The sequence below is a fragment of the Prionailurus bengalensis genome, chromosome D2 (assembly GCF_016509475.1).
Source record: "Prionailurus bengalensis isolate Pbe53 chromosome D2, Fcat_Pben_1.1_paternal_pri, whole genome shotgun sequence".
In the NCBI taxonomy this organism is placed as follows: Eukaryota; Metazoa; Chordata; class Mammalia; order Carnivora; family Felidae; genus Prionailurus; species Prionailurus bengalensis.
In genome coordinates this window covers 54,294,821-54,318,862 of record NC_057351.1, presented here as the reverse complement: position 1 = coordinate 54,318,862, position 24,042 = coordinate 54,294,821, and the positions used below count along the sequence as shown (strand labels likewise).

The following is a 24,042-nucleotide window of genomic DNA, read 5'->3' as shown; positions in this document are numbered from 1 at the left end:
ATCATACAGAACACATTGTGTGTGTAGTTCTTTTACTCATTGTTTATTTCTATTATTGTGATAAAATTTCAATCCAGGTTTTCAACTTTAAATGGGCATGAACCAACTTGCTTCCTCTTCCCAGTTTCTACCCCAAGGCCCCTACTGTGGACTCCGTGATGATCTAGCCACATATTTGCCTCTGTCCTCTGAGATTTTTTTCTCTGTCACTTCCTGCTCCAAATCTACAGTTGTCTCTCCTTAAGGTTCCCCCCCCCCGCCATATCAATATCTTATTTCCTCTAGTTGCTTTCAAGGGAAGCCTTCAGAGAATCCACACCCAGACCGAAATTGCTGCCCAATTTATGTTGACTGTTTTTCTGTCCCAGCAACTGACAAAAGACAGGAAAGGGTGGGGCCAGAGATAAGGGGGTGCTCTTGGGGGGAGGAGCTGTTATTTGCCTCTTGAGTAAGCCTTTGCTAAGTAAGAGCAGTGTGGTTTTATGGGGAATGCTGTACCCTTTGCTCGGGTGTCCTAAAGGAAGCTCAATGATGGATACTTGGTAGCCAGAGGGTCTTTTCTGATTTTTAGGAGTGTTCTTTTCAGACTGAAGTAGATTTGCATCATGTCCTAAGGGTCGAAAGAACAGGGCCTGTCAAATTGTGAAAGGCAAGAAGTGTCCATAAAGGCTCACTATATTTTAATAGCCCTTGCCCCGCACCCCTCCTCACCTGGGAAATATTAGCTGCTCCAGCTGACCATGGTTGATCGAAGGAGAGAGGAGGAAGAGGGTCAAAGGGAAAAGCACTTAAGTGCTTTCAATAATTTTTTTTTTTTTTTTTTAAGTAATCTCTACGCCCAGGGTGGGACTCAGATTGACAACCCTGAGGTCAAGAGTCAGTCACATGCTCTGACTGAGCCCGCCAGGTGCCCCTGGAATAGCACTTAAGCGAATGCTTGAGCCTACTGGCAGGAAATTCACCAGTGTTGGGACCTTCTGATCAAATACTCTGCCCTTGCCCAACCTTCTGCATGCCAGGATTTGTCTTTAAAGAGGAGAGGGGGAGAAGAATGACGTTCAGGTATTGTAGCGCGGCAAAGGACCAAGAGGAGATTATCACCTAACCGCTGAGGTCACACTCTCCTTGGCTCATCAGGACTGGGAAGAGCACCAAGCAGTTGCTTTTGTGCAGAGAGCAGGGACAGGCGGCTCCTTCCCGAGGATGCCACCCCATTGTTCCACAGAGAGCTTTGCTTTAGGTAATTTGTTTGAATTTACATAATTTTACATTGACTGAACTGCTTCCTTGTAAAGAAGAGGGTAGAAATTGGTTAAAAATGAGCAAAGGTGGCTATGTCAGAAAATCAATTTTTAGAGGATGGTTTGACTTCCAGTGTGTCACAGGAAAGCCTGGGGAAAACTGCCAGAACATCTGTATGGTACCTGGTAACATGTCCAGGGTGGAGACTCAGGCTGAGCTCCTCTCCGGTCCTGAGCACCACACTGGGTGACCCTGGGCACATTGTTCACCTTCTCTGTGGTTCAGTTATCCGTAAAGATAAAATAACAAACCAGCAAACCCACTGGTTTTGTACCCTTTGAACATGAGGGCCTACTTCTTCGCTGTTAAGAAATGTTTCACCTTTAGGCAATATGGTATTGGTTGTACCTTCGACTATGAGTTGATTAAGAAAATGTATTCTGAATTCAGAAGTGTTTTCAGATGATTCTGTGTTGTGTTATTCATCCGTGATTATCTGTGTTCAGATGACTCTTGTGTTAATCATGAGATAGGTCTGGCTTCAAAGCCCACAGCCTTAGTCTCTATCTCATAGTAATCATTTTAACAGCGGCTAATGTTTCTTCAATGTCCACTCTGACCTAGGTGTGCACTTGCATTATCTTCTGTGTTCCCCACAACCCATGACACAGAGACACAGGACGCTCCGGCAGTAAATTGCAAAGCTGGGATTTGAAACGAGGCAGACTGGCTCCCAGGCTAGCTTTAACCACTGTGTTCTGCCTCTAGATGATCCCTGTCAATATTTCATTGGTGGGAATCTTGGCACATAACTCAGCTCCAAGAAGTGCTAATGGTGGTACAGGTACAATGTAAGGGGTAGGGAGGACCCTCCTGGGCTCCTCACCCCAGAGCCTATCATACCCGTGAGAGTTGGCCGTGGTGACCTTAGCTGTTTTGTGGCCTTAGCCCAGGTGCTCCTGGAGCTCAGAGCATCCCAGAGACCAGCACTTCCCCTCCCTAATCCCCGGAAAATCCAGAAGCCGTGGCCCCACCTGCGAGAATTGACAGTCCAGCTGTGGGATTCCATGACCACGTGGCCAGTGGAGAACAGAAGCACAGAGGATTTGAAGGATTAGAGAGAAGCCTGCCAGGGTGGGTAGGAGGGGATTTGGGGGCAGTTTTTGTGTCAAATGAAGATGACTAGGGATAAACAGATCCACGTTGCTCAGCCACTCGTGGGCCTGGAAAGTGGCAGCCAAGCCAAGGCCAAAATGAAACATACCCATGAAAGCCTAAGGGAGAAAAAGGTTATTTCTGTATGGCACTTAGCACCCTGTGTGATTGTCGATGTCGTTAGCCTCATCGTGGGCGAACTGGAATGCTCCTCCGTAATTGAGGCCTGCGGTGTGCTTTCACGTACGTGGTACACTGCCTTCTGGGCAAATTCCATAAACCTTTGAAATGATTTCCTGAAGAACACTATGGTCTTGAAGGAGCCCGGCTTCTTGACCAAGGGCTGAGAGCCCAGTTTTTATAGATTGGGCTACTCATATTACCACGTGAGACCGTAAGGACACAGGTATGACCTACAGAAGATAAAGATGTCTGAAATGTATATGGATAGATTAAATTCAGATAGGGCCACAAGGTTTTACATCCATTTCTTTTTTTTTTTTTTAATTTTTTTAATGTTTTATTTTTGAGAGACAGAGACAGAGCTTGAGCGAGGGAGGAGCAGAGAGGGAGGGAGACACAGAATCCAAAGCAGGCTCCAGGCCCCGAGCACAGAGCCCGATGCGGGGCTTGGACCCACGAACGCGAGATCATGACCTGAGCCAAAGTCGGTTGCTCAACCGACTGAGCCACCCAGGCGCCCCAACATCCATTTCTTTTTTAAATGAATTGTGAAAAATACTCATGCTTCTGAAGCTGAACCCATACCCATACCCTATGACCAACAATTCTGATAGTTAAATACTCCATAGAATCGTGTCCATATGGGCAGGAAGACACGTGAAGAGTTTTCAAAGCAGCACTATTCACGGTAGCCCCAAACTTGAATAATTCCAGTGTCTAACAACAATAAGATGGATAAACAACTAGTAGTAGAGTTAGAGGACATTAAACACCACCGGCAGTTGTAGGAATTGCAACTCTGCACAATGACATGAAGGAAACATGTAAAAGGGAAAATACTATGTGATTTCAGTTATGTAAAATTAGGCAAAATTAATCCATGGTGTTAGGAGTCAGGGTCAGGCTAGCAATGGGAAGGCGGTAGGAGGGGCCTTCAGAAGTTCAGTTCTGTTTCTTTACCTAGTGCTGGGTTCTTTACCTAGCCCTTTCTGTGTGAGACTCTATCCAGCTGTGTGTTTATGATTTGTGCACTCTTCTATATGTGTGTTACACTTCAATTAAAAGTTTCTATAAAAACTTTCATGCTTGGGGCATCTGGGTGGCTCAGTTGGTTAAGCGTCTGACTTCAGCTCAGGTCATGATCTCATGGCTCGTGAGTTCAAGCCCCACATTGGGCTCTGTGCCGACAGCTCTGAGCCTGGATCCTGCTTCGGAGTCTGTGTCTCCCTGTCTCTCAGCTCCTCCCCTACTCACACTCTGTGTCTCTCTCCCTCAAGAATAAATAAACATTAAAAAAAACCTTTCATGCTTGTTATAAAAAAAATTAAATAACATAAAAATGTGGAATGCATAAGGTTAAGATGCATTAACCTTCCCCACACCCTTCCCCAGTCCTGCTTCCCAGAGGTAAATAAACTCTTGACAGTTTGCTGCAAAACTTTGCAGACTTTTCTCTATTCGTGTAACATTTTTAACATCAATGTGCCATGTCATAGTAATTTACATGTCATGTAGACATCATTGCTTTGTACCTTCTGCCTTATTTTTACTGCAGCAAATCAAAGTTAAAGACATCTTGATGTCATGGTGAAATGTAGTCTCAGAATCAGCCTGCTCTGGGCTCAAACTCTGTCTTGTTCACTTACTAGCTCTGTGTCCTTGGGCAGGGATAGCCCCTGAAACTTCAGTGTCTTCACTTGTAAGGTAGGGATGATAGTAATTGTCTTCAAAAGACTGTGGTGGGGATTAAGGTGATGTGTATAGAGGGCAGCACCATAGTGAACGCCTAGAAAGCATCAGGATGCAGTGCTGTTAGATAAATACCAGGGGTGATCTGTGCATTGAGTGCTTATTATAGGCCAGACATTGTTCTAAACTTTTGACACCCGTAATGTCATTTAATCCTCCCAACAAACTAATGAGGTTGCTGCTATTATAAATTCCATTTGATAAGTAAAGAAGCTGAGTTATAGAGAGCACCTTGCCCAAGGTCATGTGGTTAGTCGATGGTTGGGCTTTGGGTTATGGATGGTAATTATTGGAGCGATTTAGAAACACATGGGGTTCATAAAGGCTTGTTTGTGAGATTCGGTGATTTCTTGATAAATTAGGGTGTTCTATTTTTTTTTAACTCCTTTTTAATTTTATTCCTACCTAAGAAATAGTGTTTGGTCTTTCAGACTAGGAGAGCAGTCTCTGAGTTGTCCTTCCTCAGTGTAATAGCTTCCTTCACACTAACCATGAAGTGAAGCTGAATTAAGGCACAACTCATCTACAAGCACCCAAACCCTACTCTGTTGCCTCATTTTGTTGAGAAAATGGTTATAGTGTAACATTTTGAAACTTTGTTGAGGATTTTCAGGGGAACCTGTATAAGCTCATACAGCTTCTGTGACTATAATGTAGCTTCAAAGTGTGGGCCATACCTGGGCCCACAAAGAAATTGAGTTAAAAGTATGACTTGAGAGTTCAAATTCCACATCTAAATGGCATACTGCAGGGAAGCCTGGGTGGTTCAGTCGGTTAAACATCCAACTTCGACTCAAGTCATGATCTCACGGTTTGTGAGTTCAAATCAGGCTTCTGCTGTCAGCACAGAGCCCACTTCGGATCCTCTGTCCCCCTTTCTCTCTGCCCCTCCCCTGCTCATGCATATTCTCTGTGTCTCAAAAACAAACAAACAAACAAATAAATAAATAAATGGCATACTGCAGGGTTGGGTGCTGTTCTGTTGCCCACCTCAGAATCTTTTAAATTTATACCCTACTTTGATACAGCCATTAAATCCGTGGAGGTTGACCCTAACGATACATGGCACTGAGACTGAACTTGAATTCCAAATTTCCTTATTCCAGTCTTCTTTTATATAATGCTGAATTATATCATTTATGCTATCTCACCTACTCGTAAGAAGAATTTAAGGTGATTTACAACAGACATTTACAATATTTCAACATAACACACATCATACGGTTTAAAATAAAATTGGACCATAGAAGAGGAAAGACATGTGCCAGACCTTTAAATCAGATGGTTTCTCTAATTGCATATCACACTGAGCTGTAAGGGTTCTGGCCAAGGCAAAATAGCAACCATGTTGAGTGATTCAGCATCTGGAATGAAATTACTTCTACAAAATGAAGTTTGCATATCACCTTCAAGGGTGTTGACCAGCATGATGGAAGCAATACACACACACACACACATGCATATATACACACACACGTGTGTGTGTGTGTGTGTGTATAAAGATTTTATCTTCAAAAAAATTTTTTTAACATTCATTTTGAGAGGCAGAGTGTGAGTGGCGGAGGGGCAGAGAGAGAGGGAGACACAGAATCTGAAGCAGGCTCCAGACTCTGAGCTGTCAGCACAGAGCCCGACATGGGGCCCGAACTCACAGATGGCAAGATCATGTCCTGAGCTGAAGTTGGACACTTAACCGACTGAGCCACCCAGGCACCCCATTTAAAGATTTTATTTCTAAATAATCTCTACACCCAACATGGGGCTCGAACTCAAAACCCCGAGATCAAGAATCACACACTATACTGACTGAGCCAGCCAGGCACCCCTCTACGTATGTATGCATGTGGTGCACATATATGTATCATGTATGTGTATATATTTATATTTATTCTGTTTCAGTAAGAGAGAAATACTCTTCTCATGGATGTTTCTTTCAAGGGCCTTTTGTGTATCTTAATAGGAGTGTAAGCCCTGGAGGTTGTTTCTGGAGGAAGATTTTAGGGTCTGAGTATTTTTTGCTTACCTTGTAACGCCAGGGAGAGAGCTTTAGGGGAAGGGGTAATCAAACCCATGTTTCCAAACTTGATGAGCATCAACATTTTCTGGGAAGCTTTACAAAATGTATAGATTCCCCAGGGGATCTGATGACTGGCCTGCCTGGGAACAATTGCATCATCCTTGCAAATATCAGAGTTTTCCTGAGTTCTTGGTAACATGGTTCCATTTCTGGCCTGAGGTGTAGATACCAGTTCCAAGGGGCAAGGTTAACCGTGTTCTGTGAACATTCAGGAAATTGCCCTATATTCCTGTCCACAGGTGAAAGAACCTTCTGAATAGAAATAATTTTTTTCCTTAGGGAAAAAAAGCTCTGCATCAGAACTGTTTAAACTATTTGGTGACTATTTAGTTAAAATCGCTCTGTCAAAAGGGTAATAATTCAGTTTGTCATCCAGACTGGAACACTGCTAAAAGTGAAATTATCAAAAAGCTTTTGATAATTAAGCTGGGAAAATAGGTTAGTGTCCTGAGCCAACTAGGGTGTCTCATAATCCTAGCCATAAAGCATTTTACATTTAATTTTGCTTCACGTAACTTTAAAACTAAGCCAGTGATCACACAGACACATTTGCATAAGGGGTCAGGAGGCGACATAAATGAGTTTTGACTTGAGGGCGAGGTAGTAAGAAAACTATTAGGTAGCTGCAAGAGTGGTTGGAGGTTTCTGTCTGTTAGTGCACACTCCATGGAGCTGTGAGTTTTCTGATAAGTGGCAACTGGTACCATGTTTCTGTGTCGGGGGCAATAGAGTGTGGCGGGGGGGAGGCTGTGCCGAATGGAGAGCTCGTGCCTGATCTAAGGGGGCAGAGGCTTCTCAGCCAGTGCTGATTGTTTAGGTCCAGAATTGCCAGATTTCTCACAAGGAGCTGAGAATGTAGAGTTTTGTGTGAAATTTACCAATATATAGATATTGGCGAGTTTTCCATTGTTCGTCAAAGTACAGTCTTTTTAGAAAACAGCAGGGTTGGGGCGCCTGGGTGGCGCAGTCGGTTAAGCGTCCGACTTCAGCCAGGTCACGATCTCGCGGTCCGTGAGTTCGAGCCCCGCGTCGGGCTCCGGGCTGGTGGCTTGGAGCCTGGAGCCTGTTTCCGATTCTGTGTCTCCCTCTCTCTCTGCCCCTCCCCCGTTCATGCTCTGTCTCTCTCTGTCCCCAAAATAAATAAACGTTGAAAAAAAAAAAATTAAAAAAAAAAAAAAAAAAAGAAAACAGCAGGGTTCTTACAGCCTGGTCCGTGTTTACGTCTCCAGCATCATCCCCTTTCTCTCCCTTTGCCAGTCCACATGCTGTGCCTGTAACTTGCATGCTCTTTCCTGCCTCCTGTAGTGCCTTTATACAGTTTTAAGCAATACCTCCTCTTGGGAGTCTTCCCCAATTCCATCCACTGGCTGTTGTACGTGCCCGTCTCCCTCAGGAGATTGTAAACTCCTTGATGGTACGCACCATCTTTTTCACAGCTGCATCCCAGTGCTTTGTGTGGTTCCCAGAATCTGTAAACAGTAACTTGTATTTCTGGAGCTTGACCATGTGCTCAGCCTGAATGATTTCATGTAATCCTTGTAACAGCCTTCTGGTGTCAGGACTGTTATCACCCATGTCTCCTAGATGAAAAGAGGTGAAATATCCTGCCCAAGGACACTTAGCTTACATGTGACAGAGACAGGACTTGAACCCTGACCGTCTGACTTCAGAAGCCACATCTTTTTTTTTTTTTTTAAGTTTACTTATTTTTGAGAGAGAGTGTGTGTGTGTGTGTGTCTATGTGTGTGTGTGTGTGTGTGTGTGTGTGTGCACGTGTTTATGTGCATGCAAGCAGGAAAGGGGCAGAGAGAGAGGGAGACAAAGGATCCGAAGCAGGCTCTGTGCTGACAGCACAGAGCCCGACGCAGGGCTTGAACTCACGAATTATGAGATCATGACCTGAGCTGAAGCTTAACTGACTGAGCCACCCAGGCGCCCCTGGAAGCCACAGCTTAATCAACAAGCTACACTCTCTTTCAGAATGTACTTAAGGAATGGCTGGTGAATGCATGACCGAGAAAGAGAAGATGGGAACAGAGGAGGGATAAAATAGAAACATGCCATTATCACAGAGGAGCAAGGGGTATCTTTTCACTTATGGCCAGCGGGTATGCAAAACATTCGGTTCTGTGTAACAGCTGTGTTTAGTTATTTAGATGTAAATTGAAGAAAGTGGGAGAGCTCCATCGCAGTTCTATTCTGCACCATTTAGAAGTGAAATTAAACTCCTCAAAAACCTTAAGAGCTCAGGAGTCTGGCAGCAAGGCTTTAAAGATGCATCAGGACCTTGCAGTATAGGGTGGTTGTATGGCTTGACCTCCGAGCCAAGTGTCTGCCTGGGGGCTGACGGGTGAGACAGACGTTAAGTGAATTCTGCAGAAAATGGCAGGTTGTTCATTAATGGAAATGGTTGTGCCTAAGCCCATTTGTTCTCATGAAGCAAGAGTGGTGTTGTGTGGTCTCTGGGGAAGAAAGCTGGTAGAGGGTTTTTGAGGATGTCTCTTGAGCTAATGTGTCTGTTTCTTCGGAGGAGTGTACAGGATTGCTTTGTTAGACGTTGAAGCTGACTCCACTGTGAGCTGGTTCTAATGGAATTTGATGGTCAGGAGGAAATTAGAATAGACAGTGTGGGATACGGGGTTAAGTGGATAGACTCTGGAGCCCACCAGCTGCGTAGCCTCATGCAAATAGCTTTAACCCCTGTTCTTTCATTTCTTCAACTGTAATGATGCAGGTAATACCAGTTAGCTACCTGCTAGCATGGCATGAACACTGATAGGTTAACCCTCGCCAGGTACTTAAACTGTGCCTGACACATAAGAAGCATGTATGAACTGTTGGCTGTTACGATTATGATGAACAGTGTCGGGAGGATGGGAGCTCATCATTCAGGATGGAGACCAACCAGGGTTGTAGACACGGGTCTTCTCCCAGTGCCATGTTCTGATTTGGGTATTTTACTAGGGCGGGGTCACCGGGCCCAGCCCAGTACAGAGCAGCAGAGATTCTTGTCCTGGGGCGGAGACGCCCCGGAAGTTTGTGACACCAGTTCCTTGTGCAGGAGGCTAAGGCAGAGGAGTCTTCTTAAATCTGGGTTTCTCTTTGGCTCTGGCAGTTAGGTTGGGAGCATCTCCTGTGGCATCTTGGTAAACAGAAAGGGAATGGAATTTGGAATGAGGGGATGTGCTTTCAAGTTCAGGCTCAAGCCTTTAGCTGTGAGAACTTGAATCATTCATGGCTTCTCTGAATCTCAATTTCCTTATCTGTGAAATTGTCTTTTTTAATTTTTTTTTAAGGTGTATTAATTTTTGAGAGACAGAGACAGAGGGAAAGCAGGGGAGGGGCAGAGAGAGAAAGGGAGACACAGAACCTGAAGCAGGCTCCAGGCTCTGACCTGTCAGCACAGAGCCCGACGCGGGGCTCAAACTCACGTACTGTGAGACCTTGACCTGAGCCAAAGTCAGACGCTTAACAGACTGAGCCACCCAGGTGCCCCTTTGTGAAATTGTCATATGTTGGTGGTGAGGTCATCAAACACTAGATTGAATGTGAAAGGGCTTTGCATTGTTTAAATCCATTTTTTTTTCAAAAGTAAAAGTGATCCGTTTCTCTGTGTGATCTCATCCAAGTCCCAGCTGATGATATTTTCTTATAACTTTCTGAGATTTCCCTTAGCTTCCCATCAGTTTGTCTTTAAAAAAAAAAAAAAAAATCAGACCAGGAAACGGGGTGGTCAGGGCCCAGTTACTCAGGCTTGGGACTCTTAAGACTGGTTCTAGCTTGTCCAGGACCTGTCGGGATGTACTTAACAAATGCCTCTCCCACAAGACAGTTTGAACCAATGCTGGAAATTCCAGAGTTCTTAGAAGCTGAGCATTTTAAAGTAAAAAAGAAACTTCTGTTTTCATTTTCTCAAGCCTGTCCCTTCCCACCCCACCCCCATCTCATCATTTTAGTTTTGTGGGTAGTTACATTCCAGGATAGCGCTATTGAGGGAAATGATTATTTGATTCCTTTTGAAATAGCCATTTATGAAAGGGTATAATAAAGCAACATGTTACATATTTAACAACACTAGATATTTTAGATTCAGCCACTCATTGGACAAATATTTATTGAGTGACTACGCCAGGCACTGAGGATACCACAGCACAAAAGGCAGACAAAAATCCTGCCCTCACACACCTTACTGTTCAGTAGGCCCTCAGGCATTAAGTCAATAAACCCACAAAATAGATTTACAAATCTAATGTGACAAGTGTCATGAGGAAGAAAAACAGTGTGTTAGAAGGAAAGCGGGGATTTACCTTAGATTGGAGGTCAGGGAAGGCCTGAGAGTGGGTCATTTAAGTGTGACCAGAAGGAAGAGACTAAGTTAATCAGGACAGAGGTTACAGGAGATGCTAAGGCCCTGTGGTTGGAGAGAACAAAGGAAGGCCATGTAGCTAGAGCTTAGTTGGGGAGAGTGGTATGATGAAGGTGAGGAAGGAAGTGTGGTCTGCACGGACCTTGTTAGTGATTCTGGATTTTATCCTAAGGGGGTCTCTTTAACGCTATTAGATTTCACACTAATAGATTTCACACTATTAGATTTTATGATAGATGGGTTCCATCAGGCTGCTCTTTCTGGAGATAGAATTTGCCGACAGAATTATTGCCAATCCCAAACAGAGTAATGCCTGGGGCCATTTTTTTTTAAACAAGCTCTATGGCCAGTGTGGGGCTTGAACTCACAACCCTGAGATCAAGAATCGCATGCTACACAGTTGAGCAAGCTAGGCGCCCAAGGTCTCTTGCTTTTTACAAGCCAGATCTCTGGTAAATAGATGATGGGAAAGCCAGAAAGGAAGGTTAGGAGGTCACGATCCCTGCACTGGCTTCCTGCTACATTCCAGAAGAGTTTTGCCTGATAAAGTCATAGCATGTCTGAGCTGGAAGGGACCCCAAGGATCGAGTCATCCACCCCTTATTCCCTGGGGTCAGGGAACTGTTGGGAGGGATGGGCCATGACGACAGCATCGCACCAGCCATCTCAGAAGGGTCAGTGTTTTCAGATGGGTGAGGGCTGAATAGAAACTGTGGCTACTAGGGCGCCTGGGTGGCTCAGTCAGTGGAGCGTCTGACTTCGGCTCGGGTCATGATCGCGTAGTTTCTGAGTTACAGCCCTGCTTCGGACTCTGTGCTGACAGCTCAGAGCCTGGAGCCTGCTTCAGATTCTGTGTCTCCCTCTCTCTCTTCCCCTCCCCCTCCCCCACTCACACTCTGTCTCTCTGTCTCTCTCAAAAATAAGTGAACATTGAAAAAAAAGAAAAAGAACCCATGGCTGCTGAAAACTGCATCAGCCACAGAGGCCTCCCACACAAACCTTGTGTTCTGGTTTGGTGCCTCGAAGGGCCTCTGACCCATGGTGTGGCTTTGTGGAGACACCCGGATGTTCACAGGATCTTCCACGGTGGCTCCAAGGGGAGGCAGGATGCCCTGAGCGCTGGGAGTCTGGGTGTGTTGCCACCACTCTGCTCCCAGGGGACTTGGAATCCCATCAAGGAAGGTCTTTTAATATCACAAGTCATAGACCAACTCTGGGATGACAGTAGTATTTTTAGCATACCTTGGTTTAGAAAATACCTAGTAGCAAACAATTACTCTGTGGTTAGTACTGCTTCCGAATGAGTTTGTACTTCATTCATTGCAATAACGTCTGTAGTTCACTTGAAAAATAGCTGTACATCTGTCGGTGTGTGAAGCAGGATATTTATTCAGTCCACATGTATTGCTGCTCAGTAGGCAAATGGATTTGACAACCCATTGCAGTAATTGACTGGCTTTCCCCAAGCATGGGTGGCCCATAAATTGGGAACTGCTAGTTCAGAAGCATTGGCCCGGAGCACCCAGCTGGCTCAGTCAGAAGACCGTGTGACTCTTGACCTCAGGATTGTGAGTTTGAGCCCCACGTTGGGTGTAGAGATCACTTAAAAACAAAATCTTGAAGGGTGCCTGAGTGGCTCAGTTGGTTAAGTGTCTGATTCTTGATTTCCACTCAGGTCACGATCTCATGGTTCGTGGGATTGAGCCCCGCATCGGGCTTTGCGCTGACAGTGTGGAGCCTGCTTAAGATTCTCTATCTCCCTCTCTCTCTGCCCCTCCCCCACTTGCTCATGGTTGGTCGGTCTCTCAAAATAAATAAACATTTAAAAAATAAGTAAAATTAAATCTTGGGAAAGAAAAAAAAAGAAGCATTGGGCTGCAGAAAACCAGCCACCTATAGGAAATGATCCTAATTGTAATCAACTTCTCAGTGGGAGGAAACAGACCATGTAAGCCGCACCACCATATTTTAAAGTATTCTTTATTGCTTTTTTTTTAATTACGAGAATAATTCAAGATCATTGTAAAAGCCAAAAACATTATACAAATGTATAACTGTGAACAATTTTGTGTGAAGTGTTCCAATTTGTTCTGTGCATAAATAATATAAGATTTTTATAGAAATAAATAGGATGTTGCTATGCATTATGTTCTGTGTGTGTGTGTGTGTGTGTGTGTGTGTGTGTGTTTAAATGTTTATTTATTTTTGAAGGAGAGAGAGTGCAAGCAGGGGTGGGGTGGAGAGAGAGGAGACAGAGGATCCGAAACAGGCTCTGCGCTGTCAGCACAGAGCCTGACGCGGGGCTCGAACTCACGAACCGTGAGATCATGACCTGAGCTGAAATCAAAAGTCGGACACTTAACCAACTGACCCACCCAGGCATCCCTATGTGTGTGTGTGTTTTTAACATACTTGGTAACTTATTTTAAGGAAGCAACAAGATTGAGTGGGAAGAACATTGGGTTTGGGTTCTGGCTCTATAAATATACTAGTTGGATGATTAGTAATACAGTGATAAACTAGTTGGGTGATCCCAGGTAAATCACAGATCTTTCTAAGCCTCAGTGTCCTGGTCTCTAAAATAGGGACTGACATTTGTCCTCTCTTAGAAGGTTGTCGTAAGGATCCAATGACACGGTATATTGAAAAGGACTCTTTGTAAAGCATGTGTATTGCATGGATATAAAGGATTATTATTATTTAAAGTTACAATTTCAGCCCTTTTCCCCTTTGAAGTGCTCTGATCAGTGAATACTTACACCAGTGGTCATTTACTCAATGGTTTCCTTGGAGACGAATAGGAACTAACCTGCTCTTCCCTTTTTTCCAGGTCACTCCCGGAAGCAAGGCTGCGATGGCTAATCTGTGCATCGGAGATGTAATCACAGCCATCGATGGGGAAAACACCAGCAGTCTGACACACTTGGAAGCTCAGAACAAAATCAAGGGCTGCGCAGACAACATGACTCTCACGGTCACCAGGTAAGGCGTGGAAATGCTCCTTCTTCGCCTGCAGGCTGCTTGTGGGAAGGTCCACCGCACCTGTCCCAGATCCCCTCCGGCCCGAGCCCTGTGCCCTGCGGCAGGCCAGCAGGTCTGTGGGATTGGGGTTTCCTCAGGTTTTTCTTTTTTCCTCTTGCATTTTCCCAGTGTTTCTTATAGTGTGGGCATCTCTCTCCAGGAGCTCTGTGTTTTCACTTGCTCCAACACAACCAACCAAAACTTTGAGGAAGTCAAATCAGTTAAGCAGTCAGCTATGACGAAATGAAAATTTCTTCTCAGATACCATGGAGAATCTACTTAGGATGCTGCTTGCATCACACCATGTGAAGCCGGGGGTACCACCCCTGGAGGTTACAGTGGCAAAGAAAGATACCAACACGTTAGACAAAGTGCTTCGTGTAAGCTTAAGTGCTACGAGAAAGGATAGTTGAATGTTCTCAACGGGTCTGGTCGCTGCTTGAGGAGAGCACTTGGGCTTGGGAGTGGTCACTGGGGTAGAATTCCCATTCTTTTTCTGATTAGTCTTGGGTGGGGGGGGGTCCTGCAAGGGCTGGATGTCAGGAGAGATTTGGTTTAATATTTGCTGGCTGCCTCTTTCCTGTTGGATCAAGTTCACATTCCTCATTCTGATCTTCTGCTTACCTGCTGTTTAATGCAATTAACCTTGGCTTCCACTGCTCTTCATTGTGGGCCCTTTGCTCAGGTTCTTATCTGAAATAGGTTTATCGCTTTTTCTACCTTGTGCTATAGGACTAGTGGGAGGACCAGGTGTAGGGCAGGAGGTCAGAATATTTCATATATGTTAGAGCCCTGCCCCTATAGGAGGCCCCCAACATGGGGCTTGAACTCAAGAACCTGAGATCGAGAGTCACCCCACATCACTTTTTCTATCCCTTCAAAAGCACGTTTGTCCCTCATTCTCCTCTCCATTTCTACCTCAGTCCAAATCCTTTCCAAGACACTCATTCATTCATTTTTTTTTTTATTCATCTACCAACAAATTCAACAGGTGTATCTTGTATCTGGCCCTGTGCTTGGCAGTCTAACAATACAGGATACGCATAAATGTTCTATTTCATTCTACACTAATGAAAGCTTAGACTAGACTGAGGTTTATGCTATGTGATCAGTACAGAGAAATCCTTTGCACACTCAAGAAGGGAGGCACCACTTTTATTTGGACCAGCCAGCCTTCCCACTTGGTGAGTCAGTTCCCCAGTCTGGCTCAAGAACACTGGGAGGGGTAAAGAAGAAGCTCTTTCTGTCCCGACAGAGGTAGGCCATGTGAGGCTGCTCGGGACTGTAGAGGAGGCTGGTGTGGCTGGGGGTCAGCGACACAGTGCAGTGATGGAGGGTGAGGCTGAAAGAGGTCTGCGCCACATGGGAAGCCATCAGACGAGACGTGATCAGATGGGTGCTTTGGGAAGATCACACTCGTGGCAAACAGAGGGGAAGGCGAGTGGCAGGCACAGTGTTAGTTCAGAGCGCAGAAGTCAGGCAGCAGTGGGCATTTTCCCGTCCTGTTTTTAGTATATGTGACTTAGCATGAATGAAACAACATTGTCAATGTGTTGCAGATCTGAACAAAAAATCTGGTCTCCCCTGGTGACAGAGGAAGGGAAACGTCATCCATACAAGATGAATTTAGCCTCTGAACCCCAAGTAAGTACTTGTTCACTGTTGCCACTGCTCCTGTCTTGTCTTCCTTTGACACAACTGTTTGGCCTGCCCTGGGGGCCTGGGCCAAGGTCAGGAGAGCCCTCCACAGACAACCCTGGGACCTGGCTCTTGTTCACTTCTTCCCGTAAGGGAACGCGGGAGGAAAGAGCTGGAAAGCCCCAAGGCAGTGACGCCAGGGCCAGGGCTGGACACAGAGTGTAGGAAGCGATACAGGAAGCGGGTGGAAGCTTTCCTGTGCAGAATAGGGTGGCAGGACTGCATGAAATAAAGGAGCTGGCTCAGCTCACTGTGGATTTCAGATACATGTGAATCATGCTAGGCATGAAAATCAGTGTGGGTCCTGAGGTCTAGAACCTGGAGGGGAATCAGAATCGTAACCCTGCCTCTCCTGGGAAACCCAGACCCCACTCTCTTGTTTCCATGAACCTTGCAACGGAAATCTCCATTTTTGTTTCACTGAGACCCTAAAATCTCTAAAATAAAGTGCACTTCAGACTGAAACTGCTAGGCGGTCAGCGCACAATTTGTCAGCCGAATAGAATTTCCGAGGACGGTAAACTGTCTAAAGAGCCCATATTTGTAAACAAATCGATTGTAAGTGATTTTCTTTCTTTCTTCCTTAATTGTGTCTTCTAAATTATCTACAATGAATGGGTATTCTTTTGAAATAAGGGGAGGGGTACCTGGCTGGCTCAGTCGGTTAAGTGTCCAACTGTTGGTTTCGCTCAGGTCATGATCATGCAGCTTTGTGAGCTCAAGCCCCTCATCGGGCTCTGTACTGACAGCACAGAGCCTGCGTGGGATCCTCTCTCTCTACCTGTCCCCTACTCATGCTGTCTCTGTCTCTCTCAAAATAAATAACTAAACTTAAAAAAAAAAAGTGGAGGGGCGCCTGGGTGGCGCAGTCGGTTAAGCGTCCGACTTCAGCCAGGTCACGATCTCGCGGTCCATGGGTTCGAGCCCCGCATCGGGCTCTGGGCTGATGGCTCAGAGCCTGGAACCTGTTTCCGATTCTGTGTCTCCCTCTCTCTCTGCCCCTCCCCCGTTCATGCTCTGTCTCTCTCTGTCCCAAAAATAAATAAACGTTGAAAAAAAAAAATTAAAAAAAAAAAAAGTGGAAAAAACTTAAGAATGTTTAGAACATTTTTGTAAAATTCCTTGTGCCTGACCTACTTTTTACAAAGTGTGTATCTTGGATAAATTAATTATTAATAACAAGTTAATAAATAGGGGCTCCCAGCTGAGTCAGTGGAACATGTGACTCCTGATCTCAGCGTTGTAAATTCAAGCCCCATGTTGGATGTAGAGATTACTTGATTTAAAATCTTAAAAAATAATAAGTAAGTTGAGAATGGCTTTTGAAAACTTCTCTTAGACTGATGTGTGATTGTTATACATTTAACCCCAGCTGAAGATTTGAACTTTAATTTTTTTTCCTAAAAAAATTTGGGACACAACTTACTTTTTATGATGAATCAAGATACAATAAAAAGGTAGCACATAACTAGATCTCCTTTATACATGACAGAAGCTTCTATGAAAATGAACTCACAAAGTATGTTGGTGTGAATAAATGAATGGTTGTTTGTAAGTCATGTTTTCTCAAAGGTATCCATTAAAATTTCTGAAATGTAGGCATACAGCATTTTTTTCATTAATATAATAAAAATCATACTCAAGAAATCCTAAGAGTTACATCAAGGACAATTTTGAATCTGGCATTTCAGAACTGGCATGAACATGTTCAGCTCCTATAAGGAAAGCTCATAAAATGGCACTCAGTTGTAAACTGGCAGTTGTAAAAAAGTTAATTTTTTTAAGTTTATTTATTTATTTTTAGCAATCTTTATCCTCAACATGGGGTTCGAGCTCATGACCCTGAGATCGAGAGTTGCATGTTCTTCCTACCGAGCCAGCCAGACTCCGCGTGCAAACTAATTTTAAATGCGCCGTTAATTCCAGTTTCCCAAGGCGTTCTTAGCCACTTCACTGAATTTACTATAAATGTTAAGTTCTAATGTGCTAAGTTGTGACATGTTTTATAATACGTAAGAAATGGTTTTGTTCTGATTTGGTCTACCTAAAATCTTACTTTTCACTTCCATAAGGGTATACTTCCATTTCAGTTATACTTTTTATAGCTTATGCTTGAATTTTCATCGTTAAGCCTATAGTCCGGTTCCTGTATTAGTATTTTGAAGGTAGTTCTCTTCTTCAAAAAAAATTTAAAAAATTCTCTGATGCTTTAACACCTAACTTGAGTATATTTTTCTTTTGATTCAGTAATTCTTTGTTCCTATGAAAAACTTCCCACTCTCCTTTTCCCAAAACCTTTCACTTCCAGTCATTCTAAAATAAAAGAATGAGTAAGAACAGAGTTCATCTATAATTAAAAGATCTGTTAGTTCATGTAATGCCAGCCACCACCCCGGCTTATCTGAGGTCAGGGTAGTCACACACCTAGTTTATATTTCCTCATTATTCAGTTTCCTTGGAGACTGATAAATACAAAGCCCAAACAATTACATCATCCATTCCAGAGGCAGGCCCTGAATTAACCGCCTGACTTCTGGAAAGACCAGTATTCACATGGGGTTAGAGATACTCCTTTTAAGTACAAAATGGATGTATTCTCAGAAAATTCTCTATAAAGTGAAAAAGGAGAATGTCCAACCGGAATAATTTTCTATTGACTCTCCATTCTAATTGGAAATGTGTGTCTGGGGAGGGAGAAGGGACCGGACACTGACTGAATGTCTGCTTTGTGGCAGTCACTGTCGTTGGTACACTGATAGGTCATACCAAGTGCTTGTGAGAGAAAGCTTTACTTACTTCCATGTAAAGATGAGAAATGGCCTCAGAGAGGTATAACTTGCCCAAAGCCAGAGAGGAAATGATGGGAAAAATGGAGCCAAAACAGAAAAATAGGAATCTTCCTTGGTGCTCAGCATCCTGTGCTGCTCCTTGGAATTGCTGTGGAGACGGAGGTGACGACAGAACTGCGTCCCTGGCTGCAGCTGTGGGTCTGTCCTGCAGTGCTGTAGGGCAGCCACTGACGTGGGCCAAAGTCCCAGGCCACCAACCATCTGCAAGTCCCCTGCTGTTAACGACTATGTATTATTCCTCATGGTAGTTGTGCCATAGGATTTACTTAATAACCATGCTTTGATTACTGATAAAGTCATTTTATTTTCTTTTGGTTTATTTTGGGGGGAAGAGAGAGAGTGAAAGTGAGCGGGGTAGGGGCCGAGAGAGAGGGAAACAGGATCTGAAGCGGGCTCCGCACTGACAGCAGAGGGCCCAGTGCGGGGCTCTAACTCATGAGCTGTGAGATTGTGACCTGAGCCAAAGTTGGTTGCTGAACTGACTGAGCCACCCGGGTATCCCTGCTAAAGTCATTTTCTTAACTAGTTATACTTCCCCTTTTGTGAATGATCTGTGTGTACTTAGCTTTTGTCCAGTGTGGACAAAGTCCACTCAATGTAACTTATACATTAAAACCTCACTGGTTCTGACTTGTTGAAAAGAAGCCTATCTGAATAGTGAAAAATCTCAATCATCAAACTATTTTCTTTTTGTCTCTTATTTTTAATCAGTACCCAGCGAGGGGCGCCTAGGTGGTTCAGTCAGGTGAGAGTCCGACTTCAGCTCAGGCCGTGATCTCACAGTTTGTGAGTCTGAGCCCCGCATCAGCTGTCAGCACAGAGCCTGCTTCAGATCCTCTGTCCCCCTCTCTCTGCCCCTCCCCTACTTGTGTGCACATGCTCACGCTCTTTCTCTCTCTCAAAAATAAATAAACATTAAAAAAAAAATCAGTACACAGTGAATTAAATTGTTACTTTTCATTGTAGTGTATTCTAAGAAAGCGTGAAAGACAACGGTTCAGTGAAAGAGAGATTAAGAAAAAAAAGAGCAACAGACAGAAGACTGGAAGGAAATCTTTGGGGATCAGTTCTTCTGGGCCTGAGTGTTAAGAAGGGACCAGCGTTCAGGAAGGTTCTGTGTTGGGGAACACAGAAAATATGATGCATGTTGAGTTTAGTAGCTGCACAGAGCATGCTGTCGGGTGGGTCCAGGACATTCGTGCAGAAAGCACCTTCCTGATGGAGTTGTCAGAAAAATCCATGATTTTTAAAACCAGGAATGTTAGTTTAAAAAGTTTGGGGGGGGGGGGTGTTTGCAAAGACGCAACGAGCTCTGGAGCTGTAGGAATTATCCTTGGCTCCTGGCAGTCCAGGGAAGGGGTGGAGGGCACTGTCTCAAATTACAGAAAGAGGGGGGGATGAGCTCAGAGGAGATCAAAGTCCTCTCCGTCAGCTCCCCCCAGGCACCACCCCTGTAACAGGTATCGCCTAGCCTTCCATCTGGGCAGCCTTGTCCTTCTAGAGAAACTGCAGATCCTGAACTCCCTTTACCCCTTCCTGCTGGAGCCCTGAACCACCTCTGCCTCCTCAGCAGCTGCTTTGCCCGGTGGCCCCGTGGGCTTCTTATCTTGCTTGTCTAATCCCCTTAGTTCTAGGAAGTTTGTCTCTACCTTTTATCATCTCCTGCTCTGTACTGACCCAGGCCCCAAGAGCCTGCCTGTTCTCCTCCTTGTAATGTAATCCCTTTGGAATGTACTCTGAAAGGGAGTTTCAGCCCAAGCTTAGATCATGACAGCCCAAGGCATCTAGAGGTGTTATGCCCAGGGGGTGCCTAGCAGCAGATTAGGCTTTGACTGGGCCTCCAGGGAGAACAAGGTGGAGCTGGCATGCGAAACCCACATGCCCAGCTGGAGACTTCCCCGGTCGGTTGGTCAGTCGGTCGGTTGGTCGGTGGGTCGTTGCCTGCGTGTCTGGTGGGCACGTCAGAGCCCCTCAGTTGAAGTTTGGTGTTGAACCAGGGCTACCACAGCTCAACAGAACACCTTTCTTTCTGGCACTCAGCCTGCAGTGTCTCTCAGGGGTGTGCACTGATCTCCTCTGATCTCTGCCTACAGGAGGTCCCACACATAGGGAGTGCCCACAACCGGAGTGCCGTGCCCTTTACCGCCTCACCGGCCACCAGCTCTGCCCCCAGGGTCATCACAAACCAGTACAACAATCCAGCTGGCCTCTATTCCTCTGAAAACATCTCCAACTTCAACAACGCCTTGGAGTCCAAGACAGCAGCCAGCGGGCAAGAGACAAATGGCAGAGCGTAAGTAGGCCCTTGGATCCCCCCACAGGCCAGTCCTGGAAAAGGCTGTGCGTGGCAGGACCAGGTTCATCCAGACGGGTGGGAAGAGGCTGAGCCACCAACCCAGAGAGAAAACCGTCTACTTTAGCACTGTTCTTTCTGCATTCATTTTCCGTTATCTCTGAAAAAGGGGCAAATACCACCTGCCTTATAGGGTTGTTGTGAGCATAAGAAGTAACATGTAAAGCGTCTGGCACCGTATCTGGCATAAACTAATCAATTATTCACCAAGACTGACATTGTTATTTCCCTGATTTCTCTGGTCATCATCATCTTCTCAGTGAGCATATTCCCTCTTTGACAGCCCTACTGATTCCTGAGATATTTTTGTTTCTTTTGAGAGAGAGAGAGGGAGAGAGAGAGAGAGAGAGAGAGAATATCCCAAGCAGGCTCTGCACTGGCAGCACAGAGCCCGACGCAGAGCTCGAACTCACGAACCATGAGATCATGACCTGAGCCGCAATCAAGAGTCAGACACTCCACTGAATGAGCCACCCAGGTGCCCCCTGAGATATTCTTTAGTATTTATAGTTTGGGGTTTCTGCTTGTGTTCACCATCTGATCTGAACAAAGGATGAGCACTTCATGACGAAATGTTTGGGAACCAGCATCTGCTTTTTTCTCTACAGTGGCCCACTGGAAATAATAGAAGTTTGTGAGGAAATAAATGTGTGTCTATTGGAACTGGTTCTGATCTGGGGCAGACACAGGGGAGAGGAGGGCTGCAGGTGGACAGGGTAGAGAGTTCTAAGGAAACAGCTTTCTCAGGGCTGGGGAGGCCTGTCCCCTCCTGAGCCACCAATCTCAGTTTTTATCCAGAGTATCCTCTGTCTTCCCAGCATAGGAGGCCCGGTGTCCGCTCCATCCTGGACTCTTTGAAGATGAATCTGGAAACACTGGGGATACTTGAACCCACAGCAAAGGAATTGGGTTTGAGGATGGAGAATAGGAGGTGGGACCAGTTCTCTCTCTGTGGGTTAAAAGGGGACAGACTAGGTCCCAAGTTGCCACCTCCCATGCCCAAATGTGGCAGGGAAGATAAGGACCTGAGGGCAGAGCTCAGAGTGAAGACAAAGAGAGCAGAGTGGCCTGTAAGCAGCTGGATGTGCAGCAGCCCAGAGTGGTTCCAGCAGCTCTGCTCATTAATTAATTCCTGCTAATTAATTTCACTGAAACAGAAGCTCTCAGAAAGCCTCTTTTTATCTGAAACCCCCTGATTTAAAAAAAATTTTTTATTAAAAAAATTTTTTTTAATGTTTATTTCGTTTTGAGAGAGAGTGAAACACAGAGTGTGAGTGGGGGAGGGTCAGAGAAAGAGAGAGAGACACACACAGAATCCGAAGTAGGGTCCAGGCTGTGAGCTGTCAGCACAGAGCCTGACGCGGGGCTCGAACTCACAGACTGTGAGATTATGACCTGAGCCAAAGTCGGCCACTTCACCGACTGAGCCACCCATGTGTGCCCCCCCATTTTTTTTAATGTTTCTATTTTTGAGAGAGAGAGAGAGAGAGAGAGACAGAGTATGAGCAGGGGAGGGGCAGAGGGAGAGAGGGAGACACAGAATCCGAAGCAGGCTCCAAACTCTGAGCTGTCAGCACAGAGCCTGACATGGGGCTTGAACTCACAGAGTTGTGAGATCATGACCCGAGCTGAAGTCGGACACTTAACCAACAGAGTCACCCAGGTGCCCCTGAAACCCCCTGATTTATGAATGTTGGTGACAGTCACATTTGTTGGAAAATACCATGTGGTCCAAACCTTGTCCAATCTCTGAGGATCTTTCCCACTTAGAATCCTCAGTTCTTACATTAGCCCTAAAGCCCGTTTTGCTGTTCAGTTTCTTCCCAATTTACCTTTAACAAGAGTCTGTTTGGCTCTTAGAGTGAGTAAATTGCAGACCCGTTGCTTCAGAGGCAGGTTAGGTGAGAGTTGAGGCAGGTTAGGTGAGAGTTTCCAGACTACTTAACTGTTCGGAAAGGGCTGTCATGGGGATCCCTCTCAAGGGCTCCTTGGTCCTACCGTGCATATAGCCCCCCTCTCCCTGCAAAGGGAGATGGACATTACTGGGTAGCCAGTGCATGCAGGTCCCTGTGCCCAGGGCCAAAAGGCTCTGCGATTTCCTTTTAAGTTTCTTAGTGTCTGGTAGGGGAGACTTTTTGCCAGATGCCTTTGGCTTTACAAGATGTTCAAGGTTATTGACATTTATTGTAGTAACTGAGGCAAAGTGGCTACTAATGTCTTCTTCCCCCAAATTCTGATTCCTGCAGTGCCTCAAGCCAGTTGCTTGAGGTGATGATGTCCTTCAAAGTGACTACAGGGGAATTTGGGGGTATCTGAGAAAGAGCGCCGTGCCGGGCCCCCCGAGCTTTCCACAGACACACCCTGAAGGGAACCTTGCTTTCATGCAGCTCCATTGGGAGCTGAGTGACAGGAACACCAAGGGCCATGATCCCTGTTCTTTGCTGCTTTGGTGCTGGTGGAGGCTGAGAACGTGACCCTCTTTTACTGTCCTAGAGTGGAATGTTCTGCGATCTGGATTTAATAACCCAGGAAATGACACATCCTTAATTGAAAGAGCTGCTATGCATTGGGAGAAATATGTGCCTGGGAAGTATTTTTAGTATGGCCTTGGCGGTTATTCCTTCATTAATGTCTTCTTTCTCCTTTCATGCTCCCTGCCTGCTCTCCGCCTCCAATCTGAAACAATTAAGTCTGAAACTGTCTGGACACTTGCAAGCCTTTCCTCCAGCCCCCGTCCCCTGGCTGCAGCAGGCTCTGAGTCTTGTACCAAGAATCTCCTTCGAGATTTTCTCCGCATAGGGGGCCGAGCTTCTGCCTCATCTCAAACTCTTTGAAGATGAATCCAGAAACAGTGGGAATACCAGCAGCCTGTGGCAAAGACAGTGACCGAAAGGGCCATGCTGCCCGTCCTGGGGCTCTGCTTACTAGCCTGCTTCTAGAGCAGCCACTTGTGCATTCTCAGAGAAGGATTGTCCTGCATACCCAGCAGCCGCGGGGTAACTTGCTTGCTCAGTCAGCAGAAGTCCCAGGCACTCACTCACCCCCACTGTTTAGTCTGTAAAATTCAGAGCTTCCACAATTGGCTCTCTTCATGCTTTGTGTCTGAGGTCATCACTGATTCCCTGGGGCTCACTCTGAGTTTCTTTGTCCCATGCACTTCAAAGCAGCCTAGTGTGTGTGTGGCTCTGTGTCTCACAGGGCGTCCTAGGGCCGCGTCCCCACGTGACGATACAGACCGATACAGACCGCTTTGCTGCTTCCAAACTAAACTAGGATGGAGGATGAGAGGGCACCATCCGCCGCCTGTGCTCCCAGCGCACACACAGCTGACTGGGAGAGCCTTTAGGTC

The 24,042-nt window shown here is 45.6% G+C and overlaps 1 protein-coding gene across 1 annotated transcript in view; it reads left to right on the top strand.

The window, feature by feature from the left end:
* PDLIM1 (PDZ and LIM domain 1) overlaps positions 1-24,042 on the top strand; it is a 48,866-nt gene that overhangs the window by 3,064 nt on the left and 21,760 nt on the right. The window contains exons 2-4 of the mRNA XM_043597029.1: positions 13,603-13,754; positions 15,353-15,437; positions 20,434-20,633. Coding sequence (XP_043452964.1) covers positions 13,603-13,754; positions 15,353-15,437; positions 20,434-20,633 — 437 coding nt within the window. The remainder of the gene's footprint in view (positions 1-13,602; positions 13,755-15,352; positions 15,438-20,433; positions 20,634-24,042) is intronic.